This window comes from Pecten maximus, chromosome 10 (assembly GCF_902652985.1).
Source record: "Pecten maximus chromosome 10, xPecMax1.1, whole genome shotgun sequence".
Taxonomy (NCBI): Eukaryota; Metazoa; Mollusca; class Bivalvia; order Pectinida; family Pectinidae; genus Pecten; species Pecten maximus.
The window spans coordinates 19,915,082-19,940,975 of record NC_047024.1 but is presented as its reverse complement, the minus strand read 5'-3'; the positions used below and the strand labels follow the sequence as shown (position 1 = coordinate 19,940,975).

Sequence of the window (25,894 nt, the reverse complement as noted above, 5' to 3'; positions counted from 1 at the left end):
GTTTTCCATAAAAAGATTAAGTTTGAAATCTATGCAATCTTGCACATTTTGACAACCTCGTCCCCAATCCCATGTTAATGATATGCAAAATCAACATTTTCAGTTTATTAAAACTTTCTTAATAACCAAGCTCAATAATATGAAACAATTTCAGATTTCCTTTCGAAAATATTGACAAAGAAAAAAGTAAGAAAACAGAATGAATGAAAACCAGGATTGAATTAGAACTCTATCAAAAGCGATATAAATACTTCATTGGGGAGAAGACATCTAATGGAAAGAAGAGCATCGTTCGGCATAAGAAACGCCTAAACTCAATAAAAGGATTAAGACAATATTTCAACAGAATATAACACCATCTCAATCTTAATCCATGAAGGTGGTATGTGTCATTACGTAAGCTAACAAATGATTGCTAGACTGCCATATAATATACATGTTCTCGCACGCATTTTAATGCATGATCAATGAGGAAGTAAATTTCCACCAGAATACATTATCAACGAAACACCTTCTACCAGGCACGTAGGTAAGATGATACGACGGTGAAAGAAAAGCTCATTTCCAGCCTTCTCCTTCTTTCATAGTTTATACAATGCATGTCATTTGAATCCGGCAGTGCAAAAATCTTAGATTAAAATTTAGACACGCTTTTCCGTTTCCTTTTTAACGTGGTCTAGAAGAACGGCCAATAAAATGAATATCTTCTGAAGGGAAGCGAAGGCAAAGCTATTTCAGAGTGCCTCTCGCGACAGATGATGTTGTCACAGTGGTGGTATGTAGATAGCACAAGCGTCAGATGATGTAGCAATATCTTCATTTGTAGAAATACAAATGCTGTTATTTAGCAGACTAACATCTCATGGTACTGAGATATGAGGAAGGATACAGATTAAAAGGAAAACAGAAAGGTCAACCTCAACTGCTTAATGTGAAATATTATGGATCTTTGTAGAAAATAAAGATTGACAGATTCTTTTTATGCACATTAAGAGTCCATTTTTTAGCTGTGACTATCACAACTCACACTTTGAGTACGTGACATTTCCTGAATTCTATATTTAATATAAATAGACAGACGTCGTCAACGGAAAGACGTTTGCTCTTTCGGAAATGATAAACAAAGCATCTGCAATATTGTGAACGAAGCCTTGTTGATCCCACTGGTATGGTTGAAAAATTCGGTTGTTGCTTGTTTCAGAAAAAAAAGTCCACCAATGAAAGAGAAAATGTAGCATAGGCATTTAAGATATAATTTTGGTGAGATCTTGTAACGATGGAATAGTTGCTTCCTGCCGAGGTTAACATCAACGTTGAATTGGTCGTATGAAATCTGGTATATAATCCATATGGAATGATGTTGATTACACTCTCTGGCTGATTCGCGCACAATCATATAACTGTTAAATTTTTCACTGATTCATTAGTTTAGATCGTTACGACACAGTCCTCGAATCAATAGTCACATATCACAGTTTAAAATATTGTATTTATTGTGATATGATGTTCCATGGCGAATAACGCATCCATTTGAAGCAGGGAGTTTCTTACAGGACATTAGAATGACGTAATATCCGGATGAGAAATGTCGTAAATGTTCTTGTCGTAAGTGATCCGTGTAAACTTCCTGTGGGTAATATCACACAACAAAAATATATTCCTCGCATAGAAATGATATCATCACTCCTGCCACAGAATTCAAATTTTCTAATGTTGACTAGCATGCAAATGGTATTTCATTATCACAAATGGTGCTTTGTAACGAATAACACTCGTTGACCGATGATGTCATCAAGAATGATGACGAAAAACACAGTATCAGTAGTACTAGCGTCCATAGAATCCATAGTTTTCAGGGGATGATGTTTTCCCCATATATTACACACGACATATACACAGGTTATTTATCTGATGTAAAATAAATAAAAATAAAACAAAATGTTACATATTTATCGCATCATAACACATGTAGTATCGTAAATATTTTGTCGATCGTTTTGAAACTTTGACCTTCGTTGCTTTTTAAAGGTCATCCATTGGCAAATTAACTTGACTTGTATTACTAAACTATCATTTAAAGTCATGGTATAAAGAGAATGTTAGTAATTTCATCCATGTAACCTCTGTTATTCATTTTTTTTTAAAATTACAAAACATTCCTTTATAAACGTTGAAAATATAGACAGCTGTCATTTTATGTCGAAGCTCTGTGTATATAATAACATGCTGCTTTTTTAAAGCGTTTCCTGTAGCAGCTAGAAGAGAAATGTGACTCAAAGCAATGCAAATCGGACATGGAAAAGACAACGCCCTCTTTTGTTACTGAAAGCTGCTGCAAATGTATTATAAAGTATAGTTTACGTAATTAGTTAACAAGCTACAGAAATCATTCGCATATATATACTTTCTCATTTTTTATACCTTTTTTCGAACCAGTTTGCGTATGTGTTACGCATAGGATATAAAGTTTCCCGTTCGATTTAAATACATTTACTCTTTGTGAACGAGGGAGTAGCGTAAAAGTAAAGCTGCCCAGTAGATTTTGCTATAAAATGTAATAAACAAGACCCTACAATATCTTCAGTAAAACCAAATATATTTCACTTGTGTGGCTAACATTTCGGTATTTTTCACACGTGAAAAATATCAAAATATCAACCGCACCCATGATATATATTTGGCATTACCGAAGACACTGTCAGATATCCTAATATTATGTATGGCATGTATGTACTTGTAAATATTTCATAAAGAAATGTTTATAATCACATACAACTACTTTAGAGTTTGACGTGATTTAAAGAAGTCCTTTAAATCGTTTACAAAGTTCAGCTCATACACATCCAAGAGAAAGTCAGCGATAGTCACTGCATCCAACTGGAGCTGTTCTTTTGGCCCCGGATATGACGCGCCAGGTGGCGTTACTGGTCAAGATGAAGTATGTGATTGGTCAATGTAGCGGTAAATGCAAAATGCAGATATGCAGTTAAAAACGAAATATAATTAAGATTGAATGCAAGCTGAATAAGTGGATGTATCTTTTCAAATGACACATTAATACAATTATATTCCTGATTCAAATGTAGTCTTATTTTAGTATTACCAAAAATGATCAAACTGATATGATTTTGCTATTCGTGCTGAATCGCATTAGTTTGTTGATTTATTTCTCAAGCAGTTTTACATTATAACCACCAGCATTGAAACTATGCCGTTTATCTTTTTTAAAGATATATACCATTATTTTCTCTATAAATAGATACGTTTTCTGGCTGTTCTTACTCTGATTTATGTTGTAGTAAAATACAAAAGTTTTCATTCCTTTGCACACAAAATACAATTAAATAAATCTTTTCATCCTACAACAATCTATGATTCGAGCATTCCTAACACAAACATATGGTATAATCCGGTATGCCTGGCCAGCTTGTCAGCGGGTCAAGGTGAAGGGTCTTTGAATACCCCATAATTACTACAAAGGCCATTGAACCATGACATTCCTTTCTAACAATAGCCTTCTATAATCACCCGAATTAGGGTTAGTATATGGCGTTTTGTTATCGGATCGTGTTTAAACATAGAAAATAGAAAGGTGGTTTGAAGTGATATTATGCCATTTCCGACCTAAGGAAGGCTATATTGACACTTCAGATAAATACGTTTGATATCTTTATTATCACTAATGATATTTGAGTGGAGTACATAGACGAGTGTTTTCCAGAACTTATTGTTTGACTTGATCAAATCACTATTTTATGAATAGAATAAAATTCATTGTAGTAATAATTTATTTTACAAACCAATACGTATGTATATATCTAGATAGTTTTTGTCGAACCATTAAACATTACATTTTGAAATGTCAACTAATGTGTAAAGTATAAAAAATCTCAAGAAATATAAACTTTAAATGATTTTTCCCATGCATAATATCAACATACGGCATACAGGAAAATCAGATCCAAACATTTATAACGACCTAATCCCATCCAAGTCACTATGCTTGGTTCTTTTTACCCGGGGGCACTAATACTATATTTGTCTAGGACAAATTCTTTTAATAACATGAAGCAAACACCTCTTGTAGACTGTACACGAATTTAAATGTTGATGTTTCTCATATCTACACCATAATCAAATATGCAAATATTGGATGGAATATAGAGTCAAAAGAAAAATCACTTGTTTTATTTCCAATTTTGGGTTTGGGAATCCATTTGAATTCTAAAATGGTTAAATAAGCGGACCTTTGTTGCGTGAGGCCCGTTTAATAGGATGAATGATGTCATATTATTTGAATTCGGCAAAACAAATTTTACACTTTCAGATTTTTGTTGGTAAATTTGTTTTGATTATTTATCGCGCCGTGACCATCTAGCGTCATTTTGAGGCGCGGTTTCCTTGTAGTAGTTGGTGCCTACCTCACTTAACAGCACGCGGGAGGCGTGTCGCATGCCATCCAGAGCAAACAGGGTAAAGTGTCTTGCTAAAGGACGCAACCGCGGCAACAAAGACCGGCCCGTTTCTCAGCTTCCCGAGAAACACAAACAGACACGAGTATGCATTCTGGCCGACGCTTCAACCGATTGAGCTATTGCGGCCCTCTATTGGTAAGTCATATACCAAGCAAATACGACCCCTCATATATACATATTGTAATATGTACCAGTGGTTTAAACGTGATGCACAAAACAACAAGACCTTTATAAACACATGCGTTTTAAGTAGCCGTTTTCGTCTTATAGATAGGCCATGATATTAATTTCTGTGAAATTCAATGTCAATAAAAAGGAGAATCCGGGCATAGAAAAGAAACCTTCTTTCCAAGCAAGCCATAATTTCCAGACAGGAATTTTGGCAAGTAGATGGCTACGTTTTGGATGTCATCGGCATTTAGACAGATACCCTGTTTATAAAAAGATGGATACAAACCGCAGATTCAATCTCGATAGAAACAAAGCATCTTTATATCTCGTTCCCCTGGTAGGGTGGGTTAGGCAGTGACACGTAACAATGATGGCCCCGATAAAGGGTGAAAGATCACAAACTATGCTATCTCTTATCAAAGATCTTAGAGAGGTCGGGATCTCTTTCTTCGGAACTAGTCTCGGTGGTAGGAGACAAAAGGCAATTCTGTTCCAGTCTGATTGGTTTGTGTTACTTTACTTCTCATATAATATAGGTATTGTTATACAAACTTATGGTATGCTATAACAATATGTTGTCAATTACTAGAAATTTTCAAAAGGGCTATGAAGGCAGTAATTGGAAGTTGTTACACGACTTTTTGTTTTTTTATTAGACTGATCAAACGCATGTAAGAATATATCAATGTAGTCTGTAGCGGGCTAACATGAAAAACTCTTGATTCGTTTCATAAACTTTTCATGAAATCAAAACTTTGCACAATATCAAATTTAAAGTTAAACTCATTTTACAGACTTATCTGATACAGCATACTTGTATTTAAATTACAAATGTGTCATTCCTTTGTTACGTCAGAAGGAAATGGATGTATGATTTATGTAAAGGACACTATTACATTGATAAAAGAGTGGACATGCTGTGAAACATTATCTTTTATTTTGCACCATAATAAGTATCAGCCTGTGAAACATGTATGATGTAAAATGACAAGACAAACATATATTTCTTTGGTAATATTTTTCTATATATATCGTAGAAATACATTCTAACTTTGATATATCGCCTGAAAAATGTTATCAGCATGGCAGTTTTTGTTTTTTTTGTTTTTGTTTTTGTTTTGTTTTTTTGTTTTTTTTAAGTAATCGCATAAATGTTGACGTTCCTTATGAAAGATTAACCGACAGACGAACGGTGGAAATCAAGGACTGTTGTTAGAAAATATGTCATTTGTTTTACTGGGATATATTTTAATACAGTTAAAATACCGTATTGGCAATCTCGAAACATTCCAAACAATTAAATTTTTTCCTAGTGAAAATGCACGGTTTGATATACAGGTTTTTCTTGAAAGTACACTTGTATAAAATTTTATTAAATGCAATATGAAAATGCATTTTAGTTGATTGGACTCTCTACCTATAAACAGGTTAAGCATGCTAACAAAAATGTTCTTTTCATATCAAACTGGCCACTGTATCCAAACTTAAAAACGTTTATTGAAATACCCTTTCGGTTTTTGTAACATTCGTAAATAAACAGAATTCAGTACTTTTAACGATGCTGACGTACTTCGTCACTAAATATGCTAATAAAAGCCATTATAACTGCGTCTTCAATTCGTTTCAGATAATATCGTTTTGGTCGGACTATTTAACTCAAATCATCCCCAATAGAAATTTCATTGAACGAATCACACACCCCTGAGAGTGAAATATTTCCATTATTTGAAGGTGAAGCGGGTCATGGGAACCATTTAATGTTGATTCTAACTTACAAACTAATATAACAGTTTATGGGTGCTCATGTTTTCCAATATATTTCTTAATTGTGAAAAAAATTCTCATATAAAATTAATTGAAAACATTGCGTGTGAAATTGTTATTACGTTCTTTTCACGTGATCCCAGATGAGAACGAATTATACGGAACTTATCTAAAGTCAGTGTATATGTTGAACCTTAGATGAAATGAGATTTTAAAGTCACTCATTACATCAAGAATAAATAATAGTTTAATATGTAATACTGTGAAAGAGGCCGATGACAAGATTACAGGTTTCTCGGGTAGATGACAGGGTACATGACTCGCATGAATACATGTTGTAATTATTGCGATGTACTCGGCCATTAAGTAACATTACTTTGCTGTTGTAACTCTTTTTTTTATCATTCTCTCTCATGAGTTAACACGGTACGGCCAAATTCCAAAAAATAATATAAAATCATTCAGTTTGGATTCGATAATTAAAAATGTCAGTCGTCAGAAGGATGAAGAACGAGAGAAATATGAGGGAAAATGAAAAGGACGAGGAAAGAGGAATGAGAAGGGAAGGGGCGAAGAACGAGCAAATGGGGAAGGATGAAGAAAGAGAGAAGGACGAGGGAAGGGGAGAAGGACGAGGAAAGGCGAAGGAAGAAAGGGAAGAAGCAGGAGGAGGAAAACCGAAGGAAGAAAGTGAAAAGGACGAGGGAAGGGAAGGAAGGGAAAAGAATGGGAAAAGGCGAAGGAGGAAAGTGAAAGAGGAGAAGGGGAGCAGGACGAGCAAATGGGAGAAGGGTGAGGAAAGGAAGAAGGATGAGGGAAGATGAAGAGTGACGATGGAGGGAAGAGAAAAGAAGGAGGAATATAAGGAGGGAAGGGCGAAGGATGAGGAAAGGGAGGAGTAAGAAGGAGAAGGGAGAGGAAGGAGAAAGTGAAATAATACATATTACAATATTGATTTGCTTTAAATAACAAAAAATGAGTTCGACAATATTATTCTTTAATCAATAAAAAGCTCTCACTTTCACTACCCCGAATTTATTTTAAAAGTTTGGTCATAAACATAAATGGAAGTAAAGATGAACGTATATACGTCTGATATGATTTAAGCTGAAGTAAATATATATGTATAGGAAACCTTTATTTAAAGAATAAATGGAATTGTTGGGAGCTATGTTTCGACAAAGACTGCTTTTCACAAAGATGTATATACTACATTAGAACTCATGCTTAGAAATATTCTGTTAGAACTCGTGCTCAGAAAAGATTTTGTCTCTTCTGTTTTTCCATTACGTAAATTCAATAGTTTAAAGTAATCTGACAATGATATTTTCGCTCATCGCACCAATGTAAGCTATACTATCGCTTTTTTTATTCGTCATTTCGAAAGAAAGATATTATCGCAGACAAGGGTACGTATAAGTTATCAGTAACCAATACATAGAGAAGAATTTTAGAAACATAACAAACGTTTGACTAAACAAAGATTTGCATTAATGTTTATTGTAAGATATACTTCCGCAGTATTCATGCTTATAGTAAGGTTATCAAATTTAAGGTATAAAACACATACTGTTCCACAGAGCAAAACAATGATAAAATATTTGTCCGAAAAACGGATAAGCTCGCTAGATAAGAAATGACGTAGGAATTTCTGATAAACCCCTCTGGCGTTTTAAATGTGATGTTTGATAGAATATGAAAACACTTAATGTGCAGAAATAAACACAGTCAATAAAGTGATCTCCATTGTTATTACCTTACATAGTGTCGAACTTGGGACATGCTCCGCTCGCTTTCTATACACTTATCCCCAGGAGGAGACGTACCCCTGACAATAGGAGTAAGTGGGACAGTATTTTATTGTATGGGGACTCCCTGTAGTTAGTTTAGATTAGCCCGAGTAAATCGGGCGTATCGGGGTTAGCGTTGCGTATAAACTCTTAAGGTGTTTGTAGCTGTCATCGGACACTGACACTAAGTAAACTATTCATTTACAAATTTCATACTTCACCCAGCTGTCTCTTTTAATTTATAAACAATCTGACATTTTCCCATTCTTGATATGATAGTAAAATAGACAAATGCGATGCGGATGTAGCCTAAGTACTGAAAGGAACATAAATACCAGGATGAAATATACGATAAGCCAAAAAGATCTACGAAGGGTTTAAATGGGAGTTGATAGAAACAAATATTGGATTTGCAAGCTTCTTTAACGATGGAGGTCAGGCTGTCAGGTAGTAAAATAAAATCATATATATGTATTGATAAATACATATGGATTCCAAGAAAATGCCTAAGCGTTATGGCTTAGAGAACAATTTATAATTTATAAGTTCTTCAACCTCAATGGTGGATCGGGTCAGGTTGTCAAACAGAAAATTATCAAATATATGGATTCAAAAGAAATTGCTTTGTTGGAGTCAAGTAAAGCCGGTGGTGGGGTCAGAAAACTACTTTTGGATCGCCAATGTATTTAACGCTATGGGTGGCAGCTATCTTGCTGCTTCCCTACATTTAGATTCAGGACATTTATCATATCGTCGTTCTTGCTTGATATAAAGAACTTTATAATAAAGAAAGGAAGAAAAGGCCAATCGAGCAGCAAGACTCGTGACTACAAATATTTGGATCAAGTGACTATCCCTCCGGCAAATACGCATTATACAACCGGCAAGATGTATTCAACTTTAAATTGCTTTTACAGGGTGTGGTTGGTATCACTAGTAGCCCGATCTGAGTATAGATTCGTAAACATGAGTCTTTTTTGTGATATATTCATATCGGATATTAAGAATACATTATACTCGTCAATTCTGTCATATGTATGATCCACCCCCTTTATAGTGTCACTCATAAATGGTATTCAGAGTATTTTGATATATTATACTATAGGTTAGACATCTGAAATAAAATGCACCGACCTGATAGTTGGATGTTTCCCTGTTGTAAACTCTTTATGGGATAATATCCACTACAGAAACCCCAATATACTTTTCAAACTTTCACCATACCTTGACATGTAAACGTCATATCATCAAGCAAATATTTAGAACCAAATATGATCATATACTTTTACTATAATCGTTTTGAAGTATGTTTTTATAGATTTCACATTTGATTAAGTAGCCCGTGTATCATACTCATATTTGATATTTATATTTGTAATTTGTAAATAAGACCAGAATTGAAATAGCATCAGAATGATACAGCCTTTTTGTACAGTATTATGTTTGCTGTCGATTTGACAGGAAATATATCAACGTTGACATATTAAAAACAACTAATTAGCTTTACAAAAAAGATATTTCCTTTATCTTAAAGCAGCTTTGTTTAAACAAAGGATACTGTTTCCTTAAGGTAGATATCTCCTTGGTGAACAGTACGTCGAGAACAGTAATTTCTGTTACTGAGATACCTCCAGATTTGCTAGGAAGTGAACATGATTTTGAGGATTGCGTCATCAAGTTTAACCGGAAGTCGAGCATATTTTATTTACCGAGACAGCCCCATATAAGGGATATTCCATGATCAACATGAAGTTTATTTTACCTTACTGCAATAACTAGGGAACATATACAATCCTAAATCGAGATATCTCATGGTTTATTGGAACATTTCCATCACCTGATAAACAGGAAGTCGAACATTTCCATCACCGAGACATCCCCTGATAAATAGGAAGTCGAACATTTCCATCACCGAGACATCCCCTGATAAACAGGAAGTCGAACATTTCCATCACCGAGACATCCCCTGATAAACAGAAAGTCGAACATTTCCATTACCGAAACATCCCAAGATAAACAGAAAGTCGAACATTTCCATCACCGAGACATCCCCTGATAAACAGGAAGTCGAACATTTCCATTACCGAGGCATCCCCTGATAAACAGGCATTCAAACATTTCCGTACTACCGAAGGTCTCCATATTACCGAGACATCCCCTGATAAACAGAAAACCGGTAATTTTCTAAACCGAAACTAAGCTTTATAGGTTATGGCTTTTCGGGAGTCAAATGTATTTTTACACCTCTTTCAATAGCTTATTCAATTTTGACGTGCTCGCGTAATACAAATACAATATGGTCATTGATTAATTAAGATGAACTCTTCATCAAAGAAGTAAAATATTGTGAGTATTTAAGCATTGAACTGCTTTCAGTTGGAAGTTATGGGCTGATGAATGCCAACTGGACAAAGGCAAATTTAATGAAGCGCACTAGCGCTTCATGTTGAATTTGCCTTTGTCCAGTTGGCATTCATCAGCCCATAACTTCCAACTAAAAGCAGTCCAATGCTTATATTTACATTTCACAACGATTTTTAAAGACTATATCCAGGAATTTTGCTCCGACGATGAATGAACAAATTATTATCGTCAAAGACGGAACAGCCTTTTCAACAGTCATCTTTCGTTATCGCCGACGTAACAATTATGACGTCACTATATGAATGACGTCATAATAATGATTTGGAAGTTATGCACTCATAACTTCCAAGTGAGCTTGGTAAAGTTATATAGTGGGGCTGCAGTGTAAATGTAAATATATAATGATGTTTAGAATATCATCTTGTCCTCATCAGAGTATTTTGCTTTTTCCGAGATATGATCATCATAGAAAAACATGTCAGTTCCTGTTCTATGCAATCGTACTATCTTTTCTAACTGAAATGTCATACTGCTTCCCTTGAATCCGGTTTTATTTTATTTTATAGCTGCAACATGTCGTTATTTAAGCATTGATATTTAAGATTTCAACCTCAAGTTTTAAAAGCTGTTTCGATGCAGTGGTCGCTACGTGTTTATCGATATATGTGTCCAATTTGGTGAGAGAAATATATATTCAAACTTATTGGACTTTTTTGACTGATATGTTTGAACAGGAAGTGGTGCATATCATAAACACATTATAACCTACGTAAATAAATATTTAAATACAATCTTTAAACATAAGAGAAGCATTAAGAAATCAAATTAGAATTACTTATAACACATTAAATCTCATGGCAATTCATTTCATACAATATTCATAAGCATTTTAAATGACTACACCCGAAAAGCCGTTAACATTTGTCATTTGAACTAGAGATATGGATTAAGTAATATGTCAATATTATGCCTGATTAAAAATGAATTTGATCTAGATTTTCTTGTCTTAAGTCATCGTTGATGCTGAAGACGCAAGCGATTCCGGAACTCAAAGTTATATCATCATGTTTTCAAGGGTCTCACTTGAAAGCTCCTTTTCGTTATATTTCACTCTCGTTTCATCGATATGTTGAGCTTGATGATTGATTTTGCGTACATATATGTACTTTCCTATAAGTTTCTTAACACAGCAAAGTTTTCAAAAAAAAAAAAAAAAAAATGCTTTTGATTTTTACTCGCTTAATAAAATCGACGGGTTGATTCTATAATCAAGAAATAAATTCGAATAAGCTAACAAGACAAACGCGTCATCAATTCGAAAATTATTATTTGTCATTTTTTGTGTGTTTTCGTATCGTTTTACAACGCTTTATCGACTTAATGTAGAATGGTAGTTTCGAATATAATTGATATCTAAGTATCACTCAAACGTTTGTAAAATTCAAACTTGTGTCGACATCGTTATGAATTGATCTTGCGTGCGGCGTACAATGTTTTAATATCCTTTCAATAGTAAACCAAGACAATCTCTTTGAAATGGGATAATTACCCAATTAAGATTTTTTTTTTTCAAAAGCACATGTGTACAGATGACTATTTTACACAACCGAAGTCGAGTGAAATCAATCGTAAACGATACAAACCAACTTTGCAAGACGACCCTGTGACAATGGATCCTGTAATCTCTGTCTAACAATAGATTTATTTAAAAAAATAGGAAAAAGGACCGTTTAAGAAGCAAACTCGATTTAGGTCAAACCACAGTCCAATGAAACCCACTGTCAACACACAGGCAACGGAATGTGAGCCCGTCTTTAAAAGAGTAGATGTATTGAAAACAAAACTTAGAAACAGAACTAAACATTATCTTCATAATACGTTGGCTGTATTTATTGCTTCCTTAAACCTCTTTGATACTAGGGTAGGCTTGTGATAATGTATAGCAGGGAATGTTCATGTGTACTTTCTTCTGCAGTTTGGACTCTTCGAATTATTTCGCGAGTATAAATCTTCGTGGTTAGAACATGGAACAATAATAGAACAATGATACATACAATGTTCGTTATTATTATAAAGTATAAAACTATTTTGCTTATCACGATAACAATAGTAACAGCGATAAGCAGAACGGTTTTCTTTTCTTGTGAAATATATTTGAAGTTTCATTAACGAGATGAATAATTTTCCCGAAATATTGTACATACTATTTTTTAATCTAAAAAAAACCCAATTCATGTTCCCTTATTTATGAAAGATATATTGATAATAACCTGCCAAATTCGTAAATGAATGATTAATAGACTAACTTTTCCCCCGAAAACTCAAGTATGATTATACGACATAGAATGTCTTTAATAATCAAATAATTACCTATTAAGTATATATATATATATATATATATATTCCAATATGAATAATGCAAAAGTAGGAGTATACGGTCACCTGACTAACTCAGGCTAGTGGGAATTTCCCTTTATCCTACTGGTAGAATGTTTGCCTTTAGAGTTAGAGGTTGCTAGCTATCTATAGTGTTCGAGCCCCAGCGCAGGAAGGCATTTTTCATTGCTGCTTTCTATTACAGTTGTGATGCCGTTGACCACTTCAAGTTTGAAAGCAATAAGAGATTAATGGGCTTCCCTTGGAGCTGAAGAACCTATATTGTGGTCGTCTGTGGGGGCACAGACTTTGTGAAGGAGGAAGTAGTGTGAAAATAGAGAGCGTAAGGCCACCTCACTAGCTCAGATAAGCGAGTATTTCCCTTAACCCTAGTGGTAGAATGTTTGCTTTGAGAGGAAAATGTCGCTAGCTTGAGCCCCAGCACGTGCAGTGTATTTTTCATTACTCCTGCCTACCAAATAACACACTGTAAAAACGAAACACGACCCTTTATATCAAATGTAGAGTTTGGTTAAAGAATCTGCATACGTCAGTAACAGCCTTTCACATCAGTGAATTGACAGAGAGTCCCACAACATAACAACATGTGTCATCTATATGTTGATACTCATCACTGGTTCAAGGAAAAAGTGAAAGAGTAATATTCACAAAATATTTACTTCTATCATTCTTTAAAACGTTCTAAGCATTAAACAAGTTCTCTATCTTAAGTTGACTGCCATTTCTTTGAACACCACCTGTAATCTCGGACAACTGCTACTGGTATATATCTATTTTCCAATGTTCAACTAAAGAATGAAGGACATTAAAGAATACAAAAAAGATTTGTGAATTACATAAAATATAATCGCAGAAGGATTGCATGACATGTAATCTCAGATTCAGTTAACACGTTTCAAGTACAATCTGGATAAATACCATTCACACTGTCGACAGGGCGGATACACCCTCAAATATTGCATGTTTTTGTTTGAGTTTCAATGAATGTGAGCCATATGAATCAGATCCTGTTGTTAGATAAGATCTCCCGACGAGTATGTTAAGCAGGATAAAGTAAATATCAGTCAGATAATCAGTTCTGCCTTTTGCTTCGTGAAATTACTATTTTAATAGAAATTGGAAATTGTGGATCTTTGTTTGGACTTTTGTATCATAACAATAACGCATGTTGTGCTGATGTAATCCATATTATGTTGATGCAAAAAGCTTGATGAACAGAAGAACATCTGGTTTTTTATTATTTACACTCACACAAGGCATTACAAATGTATGCAAAATCAATATAGGGCAGGAACAAAAACGCAATACGAGGAACGGACAACAAAACGAATGAAGGAAACATAGAAAGAAATGAGGAATGGAAAACAAGTACCAAAAATAGTCCGAAAAGTCTTAACTACATTTACAGTGTGCCGGATTCCCATGTGTACATGTATATTAACATTTATACGTTTAGTTTACTGATTTTACTTAGTTGTATTTCAAAAGGATTTAATAATAATTATTTCAAACAATAGCGGATTTTCTTGTATCTTGGTGTAAGTGAATGAAATATAGATTTATTACTCCAACCAGGAATCTTCGAAATTGAGTCAAAATATTCACGAGGGAATTTTTATCTTTAAGAATGTCTTAGCCAATATACTCAATCAAGTTAGGTGTGTATTTGATATTACATCAAGTTAAGTGTGTATTTGATATTACATCAAGTTAAGTGTGTATTTGATATTACTTCAAGTTAAGTGTGTATTTGATATTACATCAAGTTAAGTGTGTATTTGATATTACATCAAGTTAAGTGTGTATTTGATATTACATCAAGTTAAGAGTGTATTTGATATTACATCAAGTTAAGTGTGTATTTGATATTACATCAAGTTAAGTGTGTATTTGATATTACATTATCCTATCTTAAGTAAATGATGGAAATTAAGTAATAATCAACAGCATAAATCAGCAACACTCTTAAAACGGGGATTGAAAGAACAAGTGTTGATCAAAGTTTTCACTGCATGTTATTTATATTGGAAAACAAGGCGTGTATATCCTATTTAAATAAAGCGTATGTTTACCTTGTGTTCCAAATCAACATTCAGTTTACGTTTATACACACGTCATCTTTAGGAGAGTGGGGCATTTAAACCACCTTTACTCAGCACCCCTGAACTACCAAAACATGTCGATTGTGTGTGTTCAATAAAGTGTATCTAAAGACGAACGGAAATTACTATATGTTCTTGATATTCATCTCACATAATATGTATGAATTCAAATGTCGACAATGATTCTTCCATCAATTTCGAAGTCACGAACAAAATAATCAACGAAAAAAGTGGGCGTTAATGCAATAAAGCATTGATAGAATTATAATGAAATCGGACAAACAATCATCTCGGTTGAAGTAAATGAAAATTGTATTTGCGAATGTTTTGCATGTAGATGCTATAAGTTTAAAAGGATTTAAACCAATAGCTCAAATCAAGGTTTGGTTGTGGTGCTCACCACTGTGATGCAAATAATGGGAGAAACAGTCAGCAAAATGAAAGTATAATAGATAAGAAAGTACTATATTATGGTAAATAATTAATATCACAACACTCTATTAAAGGAAAATACCCAGATATAGTTTATCACTACATTAGTGAATCAGGCTGATACTAATACGCGGCTAGAAAACTTGTCGCTGATTTTTGAAATTTTAATGAATTGCTATTATCTAAAAAAAAATTACAGAATGTTATATCTCTATGCTACCAGTTCACCGGAAAAAATTAATCATTCAATAAATTAATCAACAAAACTAAAATAGGAATATGAGTATGCTTTGAGTTTTACAGCTACTTCACAGTAGTAAAACATCTTAAGAAGTAGAGGTACTGCAGATTTCAAAACATGAGTTTGGCATATAAAGTATCATCGGAAATATCTGATAAATTCAAACTCCATATCATATGTTAAGATACACACCTGCTACAGATTTGGCAATTGTAAGGGACGCTAAATCTCGAGAAAAGGCATTTGAAATCGCGCATACTGTCAGTTCGGCTGCGTGTATGTCAAGCCATACGAAATCAGCCATAGAGAAGATACCTATTTAAGCTATATGAAAGGATACATAATTGTTAGTTTCAGCTAATGTCGTATATCGATACTCTACCTGAATTCACTCAACATGTTGATGATAGGGTGCAAACTCGTCTGTAAAGAGTGATAGCCTTGTAGCTATAGCAGGGGTTCCTTTGACAGCAGAATCGAACACTATTTGCTTAGATGATGGGTGAATCTGTGGTGTTTGTGTGAGAGAATGTATCAGATGCTATTTTCTGTAAATCGATGAAACCTCTCATTCGAGCAGAAATGCTTTGTATATGCCTTATTATTGACATGAAAATGACAGACCATTGTGTTATAGTTAACAAGATGCCGTTCAACCTTCAGGATTGAATTTTTTTATTTATATAGCTTGAGTTCAGTCAGGACTTGGCCAGCTGTTGTATAATCTAATCAGATTAAAGCAAAATATTGATTTCAGCGGTTTAACATTAGTTTCACAAACCCGAACATAAACGAAATCTTGCAGTACACTGACGCCCCGTTCTTTAGTAATAGTATTACAAATATTGGGATTCTAATCTGAATGTATGTGCCAACAGAGCGAGAAAATCTTTAGTTCTATCATGTATTAACAAACATGAAAAACTAGTGAATAAACGTGGTGTATATTAACGGAGGATTAAAGTAACGCCAATGACGATTATATACATACATCAACGGAGTATGTACTTATATTGTAAACATTACGCATTCCATTACTGAACTTCTCAAAAAAAAAAAAAAATGCATGGTGAATGTTGGGGATGAATTATTCGGGTTTTTAATATAATGGAAGATTGACCAGACTTAAAAAAAACCTTACCGAATGCTTTAATAGTCAGTTCTAAATGTTAAGATAAGTCAGATGTCAGATAAAAGACTAATTCCATGTCAATGACCTAATCACTATTTATGTATAGTCCCACTTCACCGCTATTGCATAAGAAGGAACGTTAACACATGTATGGGTTTGATAATGATTTGACAATAGATATTCGAAATCCTTCCATAAGGTTTTTCAAGGTAGGCCTTTTAACGTATATGTACTGAACTTAGTCTATTATATAAGATCTCCGAATTTAAAAGATCTATCTACACTAGATTAGGTTTGTTAAGATTCAAAGACGTCATATTAACACGCCTTCCTAAGGTGAGTTTATAAGAAGGAGGAATCGTTCCAGATAAAAAAGATTTATGGGCTGAATTGACAACGACAGAAAATATCGTCGACATACATTTAAGGATTGAATCTTGATTTGGTCGATTTCATGGGGTCATGAATTGAGTTGCTCTTGAGACAAATTTAATGAACTGCGAAGCAGTTCATGTTGAATTTGTCTCAAGAGCAACTCAATTCATGATCCCATGAAATCGACCAAATCAAGATTCAATCCTTATATTTCAATTGTTTTTTTTTTTAATAAAAAAAGTCGGTCTAGATATTAATGTCTGGAAGCTTGTGCAAGTCCAATTGCGGAAAAGCCTGAGGATTGTGCATGTCTAGTCGGTCGAGTAAAATAGTCCGCAATATTAGGATTAAAAACAGCATTAATTTGTCAAAATAGAAGTATTTAGCATATCTGGTCTTTCACAAAATACAAGAATGCATTATATATTTGATAATTTTAATAATTATTCCATGTTTATAACAGCAATGTAGAAAAAGTGAAATCGTTTCGCGGAAGGATTTTAACCATGTATTCATACGCACTGATCAGTGTTAATCTGGTCAAATTCATGAGCAAATGAAACAGATTAAGTTTGGTAGTTTCATTGAGTCCAACTTGAGTAGAAATTGAAATATTTGAAATGATCTGGTGCTTATTATCAATGTTTTCAAAAGTGATCTTAGCTCATGAACAATGAATACGACAATATATATTTATATATGATATATATCACTGTCTTAATAAAGGCAAGTTTAAAACCCAAGTGAATGGCCAATCGCCAACGTGTCGTCTGCTATTGCTTCAGAATACCTAAATTATTTGTTTAGTAGTAATATATAATATTGGTACATTTTTATATTATACTGGGCTTTACCACTAGATGGAACGGTCTGTATGTTCAGTAATCATACAATATACCGGTAGTAGACATACATATCATACTCGGCGTTACCATCAGAGGGAACGGTCTGAATGTTCAGTTATCATACATTATACCAGTAGTAGACATACATATTATACCGGGTGTTACCACTAGAGGGAACGGTCTGTATGTTCAGTAATCATACATTATACCAGTAGTAGACATACATATTATACTCGGCGTTACCAACAGAGGGAACGGTCTGTATGTTCAATAAACATACATTATACCGGTAGTAGACATACATATTATACCGGGTGTTACCACTAGAGAGAACGGTCTGTATGTTCAGTAATCATACATTATACCGGGTGTTACCACTAGAGGGAACGGTCTGTATGTTCAGTAATCATACATTATACCGGTAGTAGACATACATACTATACCGGGTGTAACCACTAGATTGAACGGTTTGTATGTTCAGTAATCATACATTATACCGGTAGTAGACATACATATTATACTCGGCGTTACCATCAGAGGGAACGGTCTGTATGTTCAGTAATCATACATTATACCGGTAGTAGACATACATATTATACCGGGTGTTACCACTAGAGAGAACGGTCTGTATGTTCAGTAATCATACATTATACCGGTAGTAGACATACATATTATACCGGGTGTTACTACTAGAGGGAACGGTCTGTATGTTCAGTAATCATACATTATACCGGTAGTAGACATACATATCATACTCGGCGTTACCATCAGAGGGAACGGTCTGAATGTTCAGTAATCATACATTATACCAGTAGTAGACATACATATTATACCGGGTGTTACCACTAGAGGGAACGGTCTGTATGTTCAGTAATCATACATTATACCAGTAGTAGACATACATATTATACTCGGCGTTACCACTAGAGGGGAACGGTCTGTATGTTCAGTAATCATACATTATACCGGTAGTAGACATACATTTTATACGTTCAGTAATCATACAATATACCGGTTGTAGACATACATATTATACCGGGTGTTACTACTAGAGGGAACGGTCTGTATGTCCAGTAATCATACAGTTTACCGGTAGTTTATACTGTGTGTTCATGGTAAATGAGATCAGTTACGATTTCAGCAATTACACCAATATATGTATCAAACCCGTAAATGGAGTAACCCGTGCTTGTATTACAGGGTAATGGGATAAGTATAACATTCAGACTTAATAGCTTACATCCGGTGTTATTAGCTGGGATACGCATGCGTTGCCTTCGCAATCTTAACTACATTTCAATCAGATATAATGTACCATGGGTAAATAAAGATCCAATATTCATACCAGGGTCCATTGATCAAGGGGTTTGGTCCAATACTTTCACTTATAGGTATGTCAGTTGGACAATTTGTAGTACGAATTATACGAGAGGGCAATTGTATAGGTTTGGTAATACATTTATATCAGTACGTTGTTTAGTTGATTTTAGAAGTAGGTCCTTTCACAATAAGTGCATAGGTGTTAATGCCCGACTCAAATAGGTCTAATTTATCAATGACTCTCGGTTGTGATAAAAGGCTTACTATCGGATTATACTATTTGATAACTTGTCATTACGGCGCACAGATTTATCCTATAATGCCTTAAGCTTAAAATAAGTATTTCACCTCCTATACAACATAAAATATAATATATATGATGTACTTATAGCCATGCTTTGTTGAGAAGATATTATAAACTTGTGTGTGAGTACTTACCTTCTTTGAGGAAGACTGCAACTTCTCAGGCTTGATATATGTTTGTTATAGTTGGGGTACGTAGTCGTTTGTGTACAACAAATATTGTAAATGGTATACTGTAATGATATAATGTGTTGTATGTCGATTATACAAAATTAATAAACAAAAACAAACCTGTCTGTTGTAATGTAAAGTTGATCGTCTTCTGATACAATCTCTTTGTCGTTGGGGTAGGTGTAAAAATCACCTGTCGAAAAATCATAGTCGTCGCGAAAATCTTCAGTGCGATCGTTGTAGTTATCATCGAGTGAAGTATCGGTGTGAACGCCGTTTCGACGTTTTGAGCTATCATCGCTTCGACGATCTGAAGAATTATCGCGTCGATTTGATGATTGATCTTTCCTTCGATGTTTGGAACTATCGTTGTTTCGACGATCAGAGTTGTGTCGATGTGATGTATAGTCGTCGCTTTGATGTTTGCAGCAGTTGTTGCCGTGATGATCGCAGTGGCCAGTTGATCGATGAGTTGAGTTGTCGTTTCTGTGGTGGTTAGGTTTATCGTCGCGTCGATGATCGTTGTAAGTATCCGAACGGCGTGATGGGTGATCCTTCTTTCGCTGTAAGAATTTGTCGTCGCTTCGATGATCGGCGTAGATGTCAATTCGATGAGGAGAACGATTGTCCCTTTGATGCTTAAAGTTTTCGTCGCTTCGATTTTCAGAGTGTTTATATTGTCGATTTGGCGAAGGGCTGTCCCTGTTGTTTCTATATCTATTATTGCTTTGATGATCGGAATGACTGTTTTGTCGACGTGGTGAATGGTCATCCCGGCGATGTTTAGCTTTGTCATCACTCCGATGTGATACGCGACCATTCTTGCGTTGTCTTGAATAATCGTCGTTTCGAGGATCGGAGTAATTGTCTTGTTGATGTGATGGAACATCATCCCTGCGATGCTTAGGTCTAGATATATCGTCGTGTCGATCATCGATGTACGGGTCGTGTCCGTTCGATGATGAACCATTCATTTGATGTTTACAGTTTTCATCTTTTCGATAGCCAGATGGGTGAACACCATTTTGATGCTTCTTTTGACTGTCTCTAGAGCGATGTTTACCACTCTGATTCTCCTGTCGTTTGGGTTTCGTCTGTCTAGAATATGGCTGATAACCATTCCCTGGTTTATGATCATTCTTCCTACTCTTGTACCCGCTGCCTTGTTCAGAGTCTGGAATATATCCCTCGGAAAAATTGTCATCCACTTGTGTGGAACTGTCAACTTTAGATTTATCAGGACAGTCATCTCGAACAAATTCGTGATAACCTTCAACAGGATGTTTGGAATAAGTGCTGCCGTTGTAGTTAGGTAAAGGCTCAGTCGGAAAATACGTTTCCACAGGTGGAGGCGCGATTCCTTTTTTATAATATTCACGGGGGTAAGTCACAAAAGGTGCAGGAGCATTGTAAACTGGGAACATGCTTTCCTGTGGTATCTGTCCTTTTCGCATATGAGGCGGAGGCAGAGGTAAAAGAGGTTTTTTACCGAAGTTATGAGGACGTAAATCCGGAGGATACTCCGTTGGTTTCACAGGCACTTGGTGATATTGCATGTCTTCGTTTCTGTACCACTACTGAAATGCCTTACTGAAGTCTTTCATGTAGGTACGCTTAGTAAAATCCTGTGATCATCGAATGTAAACACAACGTTCAAACTCCGATCGAATCTAATCCTTCTAGCAGTACTCCTAGCGTTAAATAGCCACGTGTGTAAAGTCTGGATTGTAACTAAACCAAGAACCAATGTAAACAAAAGGTTAGTTGTGCTATTTTGATTATAAAAACGCACGAGTTTTATGTTGGTCCTTTCCTCTTGTAGTCGTACAATACATATGGAACCAGCGAACTATGAGAAAAGCTTGTTTACCGGTATGACTGTCCCATGACTTCAGGTGTAAATGGGGTGTACGGTTTTAACTATCCGCCGTCACCGGTGTATGCACACACATACACTGAATCGCCTATACACTAGAGGGTGTGTCACTTTGTGGAGTCAGCGTACCGTGAATACATAGAAAAATCTTAATTCAAACTACTACATGCATTTTTAATCACAGTTTTCTAAACTAGATCTTAATATAGTTACACTTCAACGTATACAAAATATGCAAATGTATATATAACAGACGTGAGAAAGACATTTTCTCCCCAAACTGGATAAAAACATATTTTGTGAATTTGTAACCGTACAACGTATTTTACAACCTAGTAAAGGTGGAAAAACAAACCAATGACTTGTTTGTTAGAGGTATGAGAACCCATTAAATGGTTTTACGTGCGATGTTTAACTTTTGATGCATGTAGAAGGTGAATAATTGACAAGTTTGTTCAAATACTGTGAAAGAAATGACTCAATCTTTAAAGAGTGGTAAACGATATCATATTGTTGATTGCTTATTGAATGGTAAAGTACATTACATCTTTACACACATCGCCTTCCACTTCTTCATATGAAATATTTAATGATATCAATATCTTTTATGGAATATTTAATGAAAATAATATCTTTTGTGGAATATCTAATGATATCAATATCTCTTATGGAATATTTAATGATATCAATATCTTTTATGGAATATTTAATGATATCAATATCTCTTATGGAATATTTAATGATATCAATATCTCTTATGGAATATTTAATGATATCAATATCTCTTATGGAATATTTAATGATATCAGTATCTTTTGTGGAATATTTAATGATATTAATATCTTTTATGGAATATTTAATGATATCAATATCTCTTATGGAATATTTAATGATATCAATATCTTTTATGGAATATTTAATGATATCAATATCTCTTATGGAATATTTAATGATATCAATATCTCTTATGGAATATTTAATGATATCAATATCTTTTATGGAATATTTGATGATATCAATATCTTTTATGAAATATTTAATGATATCGATATATTTTATGGAATATTTAATGATATTGATATATCTTATGAAATATTTAATGATATCGATATCTTTTATGGCATATCTAATGATATAATTTCCTTGCTAGAATATATAACGATATCAAAGTCGTTAAAGAATATCTAAACGACACAATAAACTTGATAGGCCAGTCAATTATATAATATCCTTTATAGAAAATATAACGATACCATAGTCCTAATAGAACATTTAACGATATACTAAACTGTATAAACTAGCCAACGATAACGCAAACAAATTATAATATTCATAGAAAACTTATATATAATATCTTTTTAGTTTACGCTGTCATATCCTTTATGAGACATTTAAACATATGGTAATCTTGATAGAATACTAAACGATATGTTCTTTTAACGATGTCATATTCATTATGAAATATATTACAGCATGACATTGTAAAATGTTTAACCTTTCAAGTATAATTAATGTTATCGTTGGAACCTTGGAATCAATAAATACCTGTTTTATATTGAAGATGGGAATAACCCATTTGTAACCCTACTCCATGTATAGGGCATTTAATCTGTGGTGGCCTTACTAAAGCATTTAATTCAGTTTTTGGCAAAATATGAATTTATGAATTTAGATAATCGAATTATGCTAATCATCCTTTACATTGTCTGGCCAATTATTGCATGCATGAATTATTTAGATAGTCTAATAATGCTAATCATCCTTTTGTCTCGCCAATTATTGCTTGCATTAATGCCTTCATGCAATAATGAAATATTTATAGTTGGACGTTCACTGCTTACTGCATTTTGAAAGTATGATAATGTATCAAACTTTATTTGCTTTTAATCTAGGGTCGGTATTATATTTTTTCAGTTGAATCCTATATAAGGCATTCGCCGCAAACCTCTATTTGAGCACTGACATGAATACGTATTCCTCTATTCAAATATAACACATGTACTGTAGATCTAAGGGAAAGACAACAACAGGGAACTAATCCAGGTCATTCTGGCAGTAATTCTATTTTACAGCTACCACATACCTAATATATTGTATTGTGAATAGAAATCAACGAAGGCTAAACTTCTATTGTTATAAAGCATTACAGCTTTACGGTGGGACTCAGTATTCATCTTCTACGTGACAATGGGCGGTGTATAAAGCATTGTGATGACATAAGAAGGAAACATCGCTCAGCAGATCGGTCACAGATTGTGGGGACGAAATCCCTGCGGGGTTGTTTATAATAATGCCACGAGTTTAGGTCAATATCACCCGTATAACTTAGGATTACTGACATGCTTACTGCTTTCTAAACATTATGTTGTAAAAAGGTGTTCGATCAATCAATAAAATCATGGAAATCGAGCGCACATTTATAGACCGCACAACCGACCATATATGGGCATATATGGTATATTCTTGCTATTTCCTGGCATAATAAATGTGGAAATTTTTGAATTTGTGAGGTTGTTTTATCAGACTTTTCATCATCTTTGTATTTCGTTTGTTGGTAAGATAATATTATACTGCTTAAGATATATAAAGACACCAAGAGGTTGAGAAGTCATCGCTGTAAACGTAACTAAAATCTCCATTTTCATAGTTTTCTCCGGAAAAAAATAAACAAATAAACAATTACATATATCTGAAATTAACGAAAATTAAATAGATCAATAAATAAATAATGATGGTATAAGCTTGTACTACTACTGCTACTTCAAAGTCAAATTTAATCTGTCAAAATGGATAGAGCGTGCTTGAGTTTTCTCCCATTGCAGTGTTAATTGACCGCAATTGATGTTGTCTTCATACGTTGTTGAATTTGAAGGCAGGTGGTTTTAACATATTGTAGACGATATATATTAATGTGGTCATTTTATGGAAAATGAAGCTTTGTGACATTTTATCTATCTTTTGAACTAGCAAGAGGCTTGGTGGACCTGCACCGCTCACCTGGTGTTAATTTTAATGTTTTAGTGATTTGAGGCCTTTGTTAGTAAGCTCAAAGAAGTTGTTTGAGTGTTTGAACAAAAATGTTTTATGGGTCAAGGCCATTTCGTTTAACAACCTTAATCATCCCAGGAACGTGCCAATATATTGTTTCTAGGCCGTTCCCTTACGCGAAAGAAGTCATTTGAATATTTAACACATTTTAATTTTTATCGACGAAAACTTGTTTGAGCTCCATCCCAGGAACCTACCAGCTAAATACCATGCTTTCTGACACTTTGTTATTGAGAAGTCGTGTTAAAGTGAAACTGACGCCGACCTGACGATGGACGCTGCACCACAGTATGAGCTTTATTCCTACACACTATGCTGTCAAAATTTATGAATAAACGATGAAAGACGTTAACACAGTTAAGTTTATTTGATAACTTACTGTGATAACTCAGTAGATGAGCTTTTGATAGGTCGTTATTTTTCTGGAATGTTATCTGTGACAACACTGCTGTATACTGTTGTATACGGTGCATATTCAAGATGACAATACTTGATCGGAACAAGTCGGGCCTAGTCGGAGGACTTGACGGAAAATTCCGAAAATGTCCGAGCGTAATTTCATTAATTTAATGTATACATTAAATAATAGCCATTGTTTCCTACTGTTTAACTATTGTAGTATGTGTGTTTTTATGTACGCCTAGAAATCACAAATGGATTTATAAGATATAAGAAACGTGTGATTAGAAGCTGTATCTCATTCCTTGTTGTCAACAATTCAGACTTGTCAGTGGTGTTCTGGGACGTCAGTGCCAGGTATCGCTGTCAGAAGTTGACAGGAGACAAAATGACGGATCGCACATGTACGGTATTGCTTCCGCTTTTTAATAAGGTGTTTCCTTTCTTTTTTTTCCCTTTCTTTTTTAAATTTGATTTCTCCACTTATATTTTTCACACGTGTTGATTTCTATTTTTATCTACTTCAAATACATTTCACAAAAAGGCAAAAAAAAAAAAAAAAAAAAAAGCCGCTTCAAATGAATTTGCAAAGCATTATGTAGCTTGGCTCTATATATTGCGACATAATACATATGTGTTATTATAACACCGTATCGTAAAAGCCGGAACAAAAACAAAAAAACACGTTG

The 25,894-nt window shown here is 34.3% G+C and overlaps 1 protein-coding gene across 2 annotated transcripts in view; it reads right to left on the bottom strand.

Moving 5' to 3' along the window:
* Positions 1-21,781, bottom strand: part of LOC117335341 (putative uncharacterized protein DDB_G0279653) — a 42,381-nt gene extending 20,600 nt beyond the window's left edge. Inside the window, exon 1 of one of the 2 annotated variants that reach the window (XR_004534327.1) lies at positions 20,003-21,781. Coding sequence is in view for 1 of the 2 variants with exons in the window: in XM_033895274.1 (XP_033751165.1) it covers positions 20,003-21,438 (1,436 nt within the window). In the remaining variant the exon portion in view is untranslated. The remainder of the gene's footprint in view (positions 1-20,002) is intronic. The other variant, XM_033895274.1, reaches the window with a different exon arrangement.
* Positions 21,782-25,894: the final 4,113 nt, after the last annotated feature.